This window comes from Eubalaena glacialis, chromosome 7 (genome assembly GCF_028564815.1).
Source record: "Eubalaena glacialis isolate mEubGla1 chromosome 7, mEubGla1.1.hap2.+ XY, whole genome shotgun sequence".
NCBI classification, from domain to species: domain Eukaryota; kingdom Metazoa; phylum Chordata; class Mammalia; order Artiodactyla; family Balaenidae; genus Eubalaena; species Eubalaena glacialis.
Genome location: NC_083722.1, coordinates 5,179,618 through 5,193,142, shown reverse-complemented (window position 1 = coordinate 5,193,142; position 13,525 = coordinate 5,179,618). Strand labels below are relative to the sequence as shown.

Sequence of the window (13,525 nt, the reverse complement as noted above, 5' to 3'; positions counted from 1 at the left end):
GCACCAACCCCAAATCACAGGAAGGTAAACATACACCTATTTTTCCTCTTCAATCTCGCATGTGCAGTTTTATTACCAGTAGTAGTATTTCATCGCTCTGCAAAGGACAGGAGCACAGGCGGGTGAGGCTTGGGCTGGGTTTGGCAGGAAGACCGCGAGTGACAGGTCTTGCTGCCTGGCTTTCCCGGAAGCCCAGGCATGCACCTCACCTCCTCTCCCCTCCCCGGCTGCCCCTCGGCCCCGCGGGCGGGCGGGAGGACCACATGGCCCCTGCTGGGTTCTGCAGTCACGGAAGAAAGGCTTGTCTAAGTACAGTAGAAGAGCCACTGCCCGGGGAGCCAAGGACAGCTGCGGGCAGACGCTCACACGGGGACCTGGGGGCGGCCCAGGTCTCCCAGGACAAATATTGCCCATTTGTTTCTGCTGACTGCAGAGACCAGCAAACTGATGAACTACAAATAATAATAATAATAATAATAATATTATTAATACATATACCGAAAGGGGGGGGGAAATCAGATACATGACACCTATGCATGTTTTCCATCAGTTCAGTTGCCAGGGGAACTCTTCTCTGTCTTGAAACTTGAACAGTAATGGCATATCTAACGCTGAGAGTGTGGAAACATGTACGAGGTCGAAGCTAGAATCTTTCCTGGTTTTGGCTTGAACCAAACTGGAAACCTTCATCAACCACATCCTGCAATATATCGAGGACCAAATTACAGCTCCACCATGTAGCAAACAGAAAAAAAAAAAAAAAAAGTCTAGTTGAGAAATGAGCATCTTCTCCACATTTCCTCTGGGAATTTACATGAAATTCACATCACTTTCTTCCAGTTATTGGCCACGGGTATCCAAGGGCATGTTTTTTTTTTTTTCCTTCTGTTTCCAGCTCACAGAACAAACGTTACTATCACAGAATTGCAAAAACAAGTTAACACACACCAAAACAGAAGGTAACGTTAATGCTTAAATGAAAAGGTCCTCTCCAAATAATTCATTAAAATATTTGCTTTGTTTTTTAAAAAGTCATTTTGGGAAAACACAACACCCAAGACGACACCAAAGGGCTGGTAAGTAGTTAAGGCACTCGAGTCGCACGTGCTGCATCTCCGCATGGGTCTGTAAGGCTATGGCACTGAGCGAGGCGCCCGCCTCTCTCTCCACCCCCCTCCCCCTCCCTCCCCCACCCCGAGAGCTGAAGGGCACTGAGGAAACCTGGGGAAATATAGACTCAGGACATTTTGCTCTGCTGGCTTTCGTCTGTGTGCTGGGGGGCAGGACGCGCTGTCATTCCAGGCCCAGGAGCGAGGCGCTGTCGGCAGCGGCCAGGAGCGGGTGGGCGGGCCTCCTGCCGGGCAGCTCCAGCAGGTCCTGCACGAGGGCCGCCGGGATCTCCCGCTCAGGGTCACCCGGGGACGCCTGCTCCTTGGGGCTGCCCGCGGCAGCGGCCCTGGGGGCACTCCTGCCGGCCTCAGCTTGGCCGGCACCCGCCGTCCGGCCGGCGTCCTTGGGGGCCAGACTCTCCTTCCGGCTGCGGGTGCCGGCCACGTGGCTGCCGGCGGGCAGGGCCGGGTCCGCCTCGCCCTCCGACGCGGGGTTGTTGCCGCTGTGGGCGGACTCGCTCTCGCTGTCCTCCTCGCCCCGCTCCTCCTTGTCGCTGTCCTTCCCGGGGTGCCTGGGCTGCCGGGCCTTCTGGTGGACCCGCTGGTGGCGCACCAGGCTGTGCTTCAAGGTGAAGGTTCGCTCGCAGGTCTGGCATTTGTACGGCCTCTCTCCTGGGGGATGGAGAGAGATTCACGGCTGTCAGCAAGGCCACCGGCACCCACCTCCCTGCGCCGCATGAAAGCAAGCGAAGGCCCCAGGGGAAGGGCGGCGGGGCCGGGCCGGGCCGGGCCGGGCCTCCCTCCCGCTCGCAGGAAACCTTATCCGTCTGAACTGGCAAAATGGGGAAGGAGGAGAGTGGAGGCCCACACAGCCCTGTCTCCTCGTCCTTCAGCCCAGGCTTCGCACACCCGATCCAGGAACCAGAATTCCAGAAGCAGAACCTCAGGGACAACCAGACCGGCCTGAAAGGACCCCGTGGAAGGACAGCAGCGGTGTCCTTCCCAGGGTCGGGCACCGTCGCCAGGGACCCTGCAGGGCGGCACCTCCCAAGTCAAAGCTGCAGATATGCTGTGCTCTGACGCAGAGCAGCTGGGGCTTCCCCTCTCGCTTGCAAACACGGAGCTGAGAGCAGCTGAGAGCACCACCTGCCAGTAGCCTGAGAATCTCTCTCTGCTGGGAGCCAAGCTCCGGTGCCCTCAAGTCCCAGCACAGGGCCGTGGGTATGTGTGGGGAGCACGTGTGCACCTTGGCCGCTGGGAGGAGAGGGGAGCTGAAACCAAGACACAGGGGAGCTTTTCTGTTTGGTGGGGGAAGAATCACTTGTATCTTCTGGCTTCATGAGGACATCCAGGCGGCCTTTCTACCAAAACAGCAGCCCCTGCTTTGGGGTTTGCAGCCTCAAGCCCAGAGGCGGTGGGTTCCAGGAGGAGCAAGGACGTGCCCAGGCAGCAGCCAGGTGACCGCCCCGTTCAGCCCCATCAGCCCCGCTGCTGCGAAGCCAAGAACAGACAAGGTTCTCGCTGCACAGCCCACCTAACACCTGCTGGCTGACGACGAATCCCGGGTGCCTCCCCACACAGGCCCCGGGCCGCCAGCCCCACGGAGCCCAGCCGCAGCGCCGGCCACACCCCCATCCCCCCCATCCCCCGGCCAAACCCACATTCTTCTAGATGCTGCTACCAGACAGGGCAGCCATCATCCCCATTCTAGAGACAGGACGACGGAGGCTCAGAGGACTAAGAGGCCGATCAAAACGCGCTGGCCACCACCACTCCGCCGTCCACTGCACCAGCCCGTGCCCTCCAGTGCTAAGAGCCGGACAAGCCCTTAGAATTCCTAGCTCACCCGGGCTCTCTCCCCGCTCGGCAAGGGCGCCCCGCTGCCCGCGGCGGCTGGAGGACGGGAACCCGGCTGGCTCGCCGCCCCCTCGCCCCCCGCCCCCAACCTCCGCCAGCAGCCCTCCCTCCGCCCCCGCCGCCTCACCTGTGTGCGACCTCATGTGCCGCGTCAGGTCCTGCAGCGACCAGAACCTCTTGCTGCACACGCTGCACACCTTCTTCCTCTTGTCCGCCTTGCTGGCCGCACTCCTGGGGGAGGCTGTCTTTGGCTTCCTGTCGTCCTCACTCTTCTCCGAGGGCTTCTGCTCGGCCAGGCCCTCCCCATCCCCGTCCGAGGGGCCCTCGGCCTCCTCGCTCTGCTTCTCCGCGGGGGCTTCGGACACGGCCTCCGCCTGGGCGGGGGGCTCGGCGGCGGGGGGCTCGGCGGGCCTCGGCGGAAGCTCGGGGGCAGTGGGCGGTGGCCCTTCGGGCTCCCGGGGGGCCGCGCTCTTGTCCCCGGGCTCCTCGCGGCCGTGGGCCTTGCGGTGGCGGTTGAGGGTCCCGAGGAACTTGAAGCTCTTGCCGCAGACGTGGCAGGCGTGGCGGGCGTGCCGGCGGTCCTGCGCAGCCGGGTCCCCGCCGCCCCCCGCGCCGGCCTCGCCCTCGGCCAGCTTGAAGCCCATCAGCTTGCTGGCGAGGTTGAGGTCCAGGCTCTTGTTGCTGACCGTGTCCTCCTCGGGGCTGTCTGCGTCCTCGTCCCACTCCTCCTCCGCGCGCTCGTCCTCGGGCTCCGCGTCCTCCTCGGCGACCCTCTCCTCCCCGGCCAACGGCGTGGCTGCCGCCGGCTTCGCCTCCTCCGCCGGCGACTCGTCCGGGACCGGGCTGGGCTCGGCTGCTCCTTCCGGTGTCGGCGGCTCCCTCTCCCGGGAGGTGAGGTCCAGCACTTCGCCTCCCGCCGATGCCTCAGCGTCCGACTGGCTGTCTGCGGAGCAAGCACGGGGCAGGCTGAGACCCGGGCCACCAGACACGCCCCTTCCGAGGGCTCGCTCGTGACCCCCCCCCCCGGGGGCCTGTCTCCCAACCCCCGCCAGGACCTCTCTCACCCAAATCCCCCTCACCCCTTATGTCCCTCAAGGGCCAAGACGAATCGGGGGTTAATTTTCAAAAGGCAGAAGGAGCAGCCGCACATGGGCGCACACAGGCCGGGGTCACAGGGTCGCTGCGCCTGCAGCTCCCGGCCTCCCTTCACCCCCCACGCCGAGCCAGCCCCCTCCACGGGCACACACAGGGATGCTCGGGGCCCCCAGGGGCAGCCAGACAGAGCCACGGCGAGAGAGGACAGCTGGCACATTCCAGAGACTCGCAGCACGAGGGAGGTTGAGGAAGCTGAGCCGTAGAAGTTATTTTCCAGTGCAAAGAGGTTGTATACACATGCAGCCTACACAGGACCACCCCCCAAACACGGTATCTGGGAGCACCTCACAGGAAGTGGCCCAAAGCAAGTATTCTGTGTATGTGGTGCTCATGTTCCCGCCTGACGGCTGGTTTCCAGTAGAGGTCCCAGGCAACAGGAGACGCATGCACATCTGTATGCACACCTGCAGGCCCCCCTGGCAGCTGTCAGGACCCCATGTAGGGAGTGGAAACATTTCCTGTCTCTCAAGGGGTTCCTACCTGTCCAGTCTCCACAGCAAAACCAGATGTGGACAGGCCACCAGTTTCTATCAGCCTTCTTAAGGGCTGGCCTGGTGGTAACAGTATCGACACCAAAGAGATGACGGTATTTATCAAAAGCACCATCTCCTCTCTATTCTGGTTGAACAAGGTCTTAGCCAGTATTTTATTATGTGCTCTGACAGTGAAGCTAAAGCTTGCTGAGCCCGACTATTAACTACAGATGCAATGGCCAACGGACTACTGTGGCATCAGCCTGATAAAATTTGTTATTTCATGGCACATACGTGACATGCACCTCCCTCATCATGCCAGGTCTCCGATGACAAGTTCACACATCTAACCTGAAGCCTCACCTGAAGCCTCACCTGATGAGAGCAGACCACCGCCACACCGACCCAGGCCCGTGGCTCTGAGTCACAGGCTCCACGACTCGCCACCAACGCAGCCCTGGGCTGGGGGCGAAGGAGCTGCACCAGCCCTGCCATGGTCACACTGCCTGGGGCTCTCGGCTCACCTACAGCAGTCTACGCGGCTCTCCCACTTTACTTCTCTTCCCTGGTTTTATTCTGACTACTTTTTGGCAACCACTGTTTGAGTATCTTAAAAGGTTTCAGAAGGAAACAAGTAATTGTGGGGTGAATATAAAATTTCTGAATGAAATTTTGACAATTTAAATGATTTCTGACAATTATCCAAAAGATGAAAGAAGATGACCCCTGAGACATGCACACCAACAGCGAGGCCATGTTCCAGGGGAAGAACCAGCTGCTCATTTTCTTGAATCACGTAAATGGAGAGCACCTATTAAATGGCTTTTGGTATAAACTCCACAATAAAAAAAAAATACAGAATGCTTGGTTTCCTATTTGTTGGTTCCGTGGGTAGTTACATTAAAGCCAAAAAAAAAGAAAGAAAAAAAAAAAAAACGCGAGGGGAGGGTTGATCTCTGGTTACTCCCTATTTGTCCCAGTATATTCTAGGCTGTTTCACTTAATTATTAATTTTTTTCCACCAAAGAACATGGATTATTTAAAATTTCAACTGTAGTAGCATATATTTAAGATGATAAACTTTGGGGGAAAAATTCACAGTGAATTCTGAAATCAAACCCAAGTAAAAATACTAAGATAATACACTAAGATCAGATCGTTCTGACTCCTGGGCCCTCCCTAAGTGTGGATAATGGAGAGCTCACCCTAAAGGCAATGGGAGGCCAACTCGCTTCCTCCGAGGAGTGGAGAGGACTTGCTGCGTTCTACCCAACGTCCACTTGGGGGCGTGTTTTAGCAGGGCAGCCGGTGCCCTTCAAGTTCCCAGCAGCACCAAGGGCTCTTCTCAGCAATTCTTGGGAACAATGCACTTAGCCCCCTCTGTCTCGTGAACACCCGCCTTACAGCGCCAGGTCCTATCTTGACCTCGTCCTCCGCAGCCGCTCACCCTTCCAAGCGCAGGTGGCAGAGCTGATGACTTCTGTAAGCAATGCGGCTTTAAAAATGTGTTGATTTGGGGACTTCCCTGGCAGTCCAGTGGTTAGGACTCTGCGCTTCCACTGCAGGGGGCCTGGGTTCGATCCCTGGTCGGGGAACTAAGATCCCGCAAGCTGTGAGGTGCAGCCAAAAAAAGAAAAGAAAAGAGAAGAAAAGAAAAGAAAAGAAAAAGGGGAGGGGGGAGGGGGGAGGGGGGGAGGGGGGGGGAGGGGGGCCAGTCCCTCATTCGTGATGCTAATCTAAGAAAACTGCTAGAGGAAGCAGACAGAATCTGAAGGCACTAGTAGGTAAGAAGCCCAAAGCTCCTCCGATGCGATGCGGAGTGTGGAGACTTCCATGTTAGCGCAACAATTAAGTATCTACTGCTTCCTAGAAATTTCGCGTCACCCAACTGAGGTGACAATGTACTGACCTCAACGCCTACCTGGCTGGGCAGGGGCACAGCCTCCACTTTATCTAGACCAGCACTCCCCGTGGTGCAGTCCATGCCCGTACGTGGCCTTCTGGGCTGGCAGGGGGGCCACCACTGAGGGGCAATCTTCAAGTGTCCACGCTGGGGAATTAATTCCCTGGCGCTCCAGTGGTTGGGACTCGGCGCTTTGACTGCTGTGGGCCCGGGTTCAATCCCTGGTTGGGGAAGTAAGATCCCAAAAGCCGTGCGGCGAGGCCAAAAAAAAAAAGTCCATGTTTACACTGATTTGAAAAGTCACATGCAGGTGCCCACAAATAGGAAGGCTCCTACAGGCATCATCTAGAGGAAGAACCAGGAGCATCCCCTGAGGACAAAGTGGGCCAGGGCACCTCTGCCCGCAAGAAAGTGAATCAAAGTTTCAGCCTAGCTTTGAACTATCAATATGTCCCTTTCAGCTAAAACTGCCCCCATCGGAGCATCTTCAGCATGCCTTTGGGGGAAAATCTAGGGCGCATTTTTGTGAGACCTTATGTGATCGAAAAAGTCAGACCTATGTTGCAAAACATGTCCTGGGATTTTAAGAAAATGCAACCTAGGCATATAAACCTAGAAATCCCTCAAGAACTGCCTTGGTCATTTCCTGCCTTTGTGTTTTTACGGTCTTTCTCCAAAGCCTCACTTTTAACTTCACGGGAGGGAGCCGGAAAGAAACCTTCACTCCCTCCATGATGCTCACCTGGTTTAAAAAAACTCCCCTTGAAATCACTGAAATCCACCTCCCTGACCCTCCTTCTCCCCATCTTACCTCTCAGCCCTCTTTCTCACCACGGATTGTGACCACAATTAAACCAAACCCATATTTTTCTCTTTGCTGGTTTCACGTTACAACTCTCACTGAACTTTCTTTTTCCAGAGGCTTTGTCCCTTAAAGGAAACCTACACAACCTCCGGGCAGGGTCGGGGCAAGGAGGGCGCTGATGGGACTTGGAAAAACAAAACTCATAACTGCAATTTAAAAAATAAATTCACCCACCATGAAGATGTGGGCTGCACCGAAGCTAAGATATAAGTTCCGATTAGCTTTGCGCCTGCAGGAGCCCTGGTTTTGGTGTTCCTTGATCACACAGATCAAGATGCTGAACCCAAAGTATGCATCCAGCACGTGGCTGTTACACTTTAAGACTTGTCTGCCAGCGTGGGAAACCAAGGGCTCCCCGCGGCCACCTCGACTATCAGCTGCTTTCCCTCCTTTGGGACCGCGCGCGATGGGCTGTGAGAAAATGGGCTGGGTAGACCGTGGTGTGGCAGCTGACACTCAGACACTGAGAGGGGTCATCCCAGTGAGGGTGTGCTCTGCCAGCCCCGTTGCCAGTCCCCTGGGGCTGGACAGCAGATCACCCAGCAACCTTGGGCTCGAGGGCGCCCGAGCCGCGGCAGGAGTCCGTGGGGCCCGTGCGTTTCTCCACTCACAGATCCTGGCAAGCCACGTGGACCTGGACGCTGGAGGGGGGGTGGCACACCGGCCTATACTGTTATACCTTGAGAGGGTCTGGGCGCACCTCGACCGAGGGCCTGGCCGCTCAAGGGCTTGTTTCACTGGGCTCGGTGGGAGGTGTGGGGAAAGAGCGGAGGGCTCGGCACCAGCCCCTCTTCCTGGAGAGGCTGCCCGTTCACCGCGCCCCTCTCCCCGGTAACTGGGACAAGGACGAGGGGGGCCGGGGCTGGGGCTGGAGCCCGACCCTGCAGTCCACACTCACTCACAGACGACACAGCCCCCAACCCACCCAAGTGTGCGGGAGAGAGGCCCGGACACAGTCACAACCCTAGAAAAGCACATTTGCGGGGAACCGCCTCGGATTCAGAAAAGCGGGTAACGTCAAGCTTTCAAGATTTGCCAGACTGAACCCATACCTGCAATAGTTATTCAGCACTGGCCAACCAGCCCTGTGTCTGAGGAACCTGCAGCAGCTGATTTTCTGTTTTATTTGTTTTGGGGGGTGAGGGACACAAAACCCCAGCAGTTGGAGATAATGGAATATATTGAATAGAGGACACGAGTAAATACAGAAGCTGTAAGGAAAAAAAAGGTGGCAGGAGACACACGGGGCAGCTGTTAATTGCTCTATAGGGGCCGGAGGAAGGAAGCACATATCAGCACATGAGAAGAATACCCGGATTCGGGTCAAGCAGAGATGTGATTAAAGAAAGGACATGCAGAGTGCTTTTTCAAACAAGACAAAGTTTTTTTTTTTTACTGGGAAAAAGAGTTACTGAAAAGAAGAACGCCCCACCCAGCCTGGCCCCTCCTGTTGAGGGCGGAGCATCACTAGCCCCTGCAACACCCTGACACCCGAGCGGCCCACCCCTGCTCTGTAGGATGCGGCAGACGCTGGGGTTTGAGAAAGCAACACCCGAGGAGTTTCACATCCCTTTTAGACGTGTTCCTATGCAGAGCTGGGCTGTGCACCCTCCTGCACAGCCCAGCTCCACGGGGCAAAGGGCAGGAACAGGCGTCTGGGGTGGGGGGGTGGGGAACAGATCTTCCCTAGCAGCTCAGAGAAGCAGCCTGGGGGCGCTACCGTGGCCCCCATACCCGTCCTGCTGCTGGGATGCCAGCAGGATGCCTCAGGGTCCTGCAGAGAAGGGGAGGCCGCCAGCCGCAGCGCGGAGGCCGGGGCGCGGCTAACGGGCTCCTGGGGCGCCCTCCTGTCCATCACTTGGACGCACTACCTGTGCTATCATGGGCTCCAACATCACTCTCTTTTGACTGGGGGATAAGCCCGTTTCTTCTCAGGGAACAGGCGGTAACTCCGTGTTTGCGCAACTGGTGGCGTTCACAGTTAGATTTGGTGGAAAAGAAGGCACCGCATTTTTGACAAGGGAAGGGTTTCTGACCTGAAGCGGGAAAAAAAATACATGTTTATCTGGCTTTCTACTGCAACGAAAAAGAAAAATCGCTTTCCATTCATTCTCCTGGGATCGTTGGCATTTGTCCACCCCCCCACCGAACCCCTTTCTTCTAAGAAAATAAACAAAATACATTAAAAAAAAACAAACAAACACTGAGAACAGCAGCAACTCAAATGATCACCTTCCCTTATCCTGAGTGGGATGAAAGATTTGTCTTCAAAATACTAAAAGTTAACAATGAAACCAAGATACGTATTTGAAGTAAAACAGCAGTATTACAATTACAAATCTTACGTAATAACTACAACCACAAAGGTGAGCGAAGGGGTTTGAGCACAGCAGGAGAACACCCGTGTCCATCACAGAGAGAAGACGCCTGTGACAGTTTCCAGCCTGGCAAGTACCGTGGGCGTGGGGCATCGAATGGGATGAAGGGCAACGCCCGGGCCTCCTGGAGGAACCCTGAACCCTCTGGCTGTCTCTGGGGTCCGGCCCTCCCACCTGGACTGGGAGTGCTGGGTTCTGACTTCCCGGGATGCCTCCTGTCTGACCTCTGCCCAAGGTCACTGTGGTCCTAGCTGGCAAGACAGGGGAGGTCGGCTTGGTGCGCGAAGGTTCTCTGTCCACCTGCTCTAAGCTCTTGCTGGTGGTGGATCAGTGACCAAGGTCCCGAGTCTGATCAGAGTCGCGGGCTCCACTCAGCAGCCCGCGTGCGAAGCTGAGTCACTGAGCAGCCCCCAACCCCACCAGCCCCACGAGAGGGCCAGCTGCCTGTCCCTCCCCGGCCATTAGCTGCTTTGACCGGCCTCTCCCCTTCTTCCATTTGGATTCCTTTTGCAGGCTCCTCAGCACCCGGTCCCGTGTCTGCATGGACGGACGAGGGGGCGAAGCCAGGGCAGACCACGAGGACAAAGAGAAGGAAAGAGGAGGGACCAGGGAAGGGAGTGGGCGGGCACCAGGACAGAGGAGGTGTGGTTACCAGCTACTGCATCACTGGATTCTTCTGTTTTCCCCCGAGTGCCACATTCTAAGGTCCCGGTCTCTGATTTTACAGGGAAAAGGTTTCGTGCACCAACAAACAGGACTCACAGAGCTGCAGCCAGCACGGCTGTCTCATAACCCCAGGGCTGCCACGATCACACACACATCAAGACATGACAGGCAAGTCAATCAGCGCGGTTCCCTGGAAACACTAAGGGGGGTGTGGGGCTGGGCTTCAGCCTTCCACTCAGGTTTAGACGAGCATTAACGGACCCCAGACCCAGCGCAGGCGCACAAGTCCAGGCACCAGGGAGTGAGCAGCGTGGGCCTGGAGCCCAGAGTTCTCAGGCCAGGAAGGGCTGGCACTGCCAGCCGCACAGCTCTGGGGCGCCGCTCGCACGGAGCACGCCGCGGTGACCCGGAATCCCCGCACTCCAAGTGTGGGCATCCGCAGTAACCAAAGAAAGGGGACACCCACTTCCGCCCGAGCCATGGCGCCCAATCACGGGTAGAGGTTTTTAAGAACACAGATGCCTAGAACCGTCAAAGACCACGGAATTAGAAGCCTGGCAAGGTGGAATCAGACACTCAGAAACCGGGCCCGTGCACCTCTAAGGAGCTCCACTTGGGCCTGAGAGGGTGAACTGGAGAACCCGACTGCTTCACAAAGCTTGTAGGTGTTTTGTGCTAAATTTATAAAAATGCTCACATTAAAAAAAAAAAAAAAAAAAAAAATCACGCTTTTTGCGTGAAGACTAGTTGTAAAGTATTTTAATGTTTTTTTTTGTGCACCCTTCTTGCTTTTCACTAAAAGTTGAACGTAATGTTTAATAATTATTCAGGCTGTGTTAAGTAAGAAGAAAATACTTTTCCTTTAACATTTTATCGTCGAAAGGCAACATCACAGCTTCCCTGAGTCAGGCCAGTTTGAAAAACAAGAGAACCAGGCTCGAGAAGAAAACAAGTCAGGAGCTGTGACTATGAACCGCGATCTGGTTCTTGATTTCAAAGAACGCAGTTAGTTTCTTGCTTCTTCCTCTTACATGATTTACTCTGTAATTTTCACACTGGTCAATGCTTCACTTTTACAGCTGGTTTGAATAGCCAGGCTGATGTCCCATGATGATGAAGAGTCATGTTAAGGTTAAATGTAGAAAACGATTCCATGACCTGAAAGTACTGTATCCAGTTAGGAAGATTCCCAAAGTGACAACTAACAGGAGTCTTTAAAAGTTCCCATTTCACTGCATAAGCTGCACATGTCACACAGCAGCGTGCTCTCCAGACTGCATGCACAGGGGAAAACAAGAGCGCTTTTACTATTTTATGATCATACAGGTTTCAGAAAAACCTTGCTGACTCGTAATCTATGTGGAAAGTATCCAATGATTTTATTCATTTGGTAGCAGCCACAGAAGACTGTTTCAGCAGGGGTGTTTCTAAACGCACCTGTAACAAGGAGCTACCTCTGCACCAAAGGCCCATGACGTCCTTCCACCCCACCCCGCAGTGTCAGCCAGCGGTTTTCACTCTCACAGAACAGTCAAGAAACGAAGAGAGAAATTCTTCAGGAGACGACGCCGTCTGGCAGGCACTGGGCAGGAAGGAATAAAGGACGAACAACCAGAGCAAGTCCGATGGCCCGGCCTCACACCCTCAGACGCCTCTCTGTCTCTCCGTACCCCCCCACCCCGCCCCAGCCCGGGGCACAGGCCTCTCTCTGTCTGTCTGTCTTTCTTTCAGGATTTGGCAGACGCAGGGCCGGCCAGGTAAACGCTTTCAGAGCTGCCCCTTAAGAAAGCTGGAAGCAGCCAAACACGGCTGGTGTCAGAAGTGCTTCCACACTAAGGTGTGTACATCTCACTGCTCTCAGCTCCGACGCTGGTTGCCTGTGAACAGCGGGTGGGAGAGGTGGGTGGGGCGGGCCCCAGGCTGGCAAAAAAGGGCAGCGAAGCCAACCACGAGAGAGTGAGCAAGGCAGGGGGCCAGGGATGTCAGAGCGGGGGGGCTCCTCAGCATCACAGGTGCCGGCCCCTCCGTTCCACGAGGAGGAAGATGAGGAAGGGGCTGAAATGGACCGTTTTCTGGCACTCTCTCCTCTACTTGTGGCCTCAAAACACACGGGACGCTCACGAGGGGGAAAGGCAGGAAGAGTGAGCCATCGTCTCCTAAAGAGGCAGCACTGTTCAGGCTGAGAAGGAAAGGACCCAGGACGGTCCTCCTCAACAGGACGCCATGGGCTAGCAGAGGAGGGGAAGGAGGAAACTCAGCTGTGTGTGGAGGTCATGCCAGGATCTCACGAAGTACGCCAGCAGACGCCAGCTTCCTCCTAAGAGGCGATTCCTAGAACCTGAGCCACGCAGAGAAAGGGCTGAAACCACGTGCCCCTTGCCTGAGCAACAGTGAACCCCCGGCTGGACACTTAACACCTGGGCTACTTAATGCTGCCTATTTACGGGGCGAGGTGCACTGGAAACATGTCTGTGAGACGATGTACAGATGCTAGAATTCTTTGCATTCGCTGAGAGGTTGGGAAAAGGCCGACTCTCAAGATGCACAGTTTGCTTCAATCCCGTTTAAAACTGGACACCACTCAAAAGCTTCTGGCTGGAATGCAGCTAGATTGTAACACTACCACGCCGGCCCCCCAAGCCTCTTTCCTGTGTAACGAGGTTTTACAGGGTCATTTCAGAGTCCACGTTTAGTTTCTGTTACATGTGAGCCTCAGTCTAATTTCAGCATTGTGGAGGGAGCACCTCACAGGAAGCCAGGAGCCGGGCACTCGGAGATCCCACAGCAGAGCCGTCTACCAGGAAAACCTCAGTGTGCAGGAAGGGTGGGCAGGTCACATGATTTCTCAGGCTCCGTCCAACTCCAGCACTGTACCAGACGTAGCCGAGGGCCGTACAAAATTACTAAATGGAGCTAATGCTGAGATTGTTGCTGGAAGCTGAGGCTGTGGAAGGGCAAAGGACGTTAACTGAGCCCCATGGGCGCCAGCCTCCGTCCAGGTCTAAGCGTGCGGTTAGCACCATCCCACGGCCACAAAGCCTCTGGTCAACAGCTCGTGGTCCACAGCCGTGTTCCACCTTGTCTCAAACCACTTCCCAATCTTCTGCGTTGGGATGTGT

At 55.8% G+C, this 13,525-nt stretch overlaps 1 protein-coding gene across 7 annotated transcripts in view; it reads right to left on the bottom strand.

Moving 5' to 3' along the window:
* Positions 1 to 1,202: 1,202 nt before the first annotated feature.
* RREB1 (ras responsive element binding protein 1) overlaps positions 1,203 to 13,525 on the bottom strand; it is a 169,231-nt gene continuing 156,908 nt past the window's right edge. For 5 of the 7 annotated variants that reach the window (XM_061195692.1, XM_061195689.1, XM_061195688.1 and 2 more), the window contains 3 exons: positions 9,234 to 9,398; positions 3,094 to 3,909; positions 1,203 to 1,781 (listed from right to left, as the gene is read on the bottom strand). In XM_061195692.1, coding sequence (XP_061051675.1) covers positions 1,294 to 1,781; positions 3,094 to 3,909; positions 9,234 to 9,398 — 1,469 coding nt within the window. In that variant the 3' untranslated portion in view covers positions 1,203 to 1,293. Of the gene's footprint in view, positions 1,782 to 3,093; positions 3,910 to 6,515; positions 6,719 to 9,233; positions 9,399 to 13,525 lie in introns of those variants that run through there. The other 2 variants (XM_061195694.1, XM_061195693.1) reach the window with 2 other exon arrangements.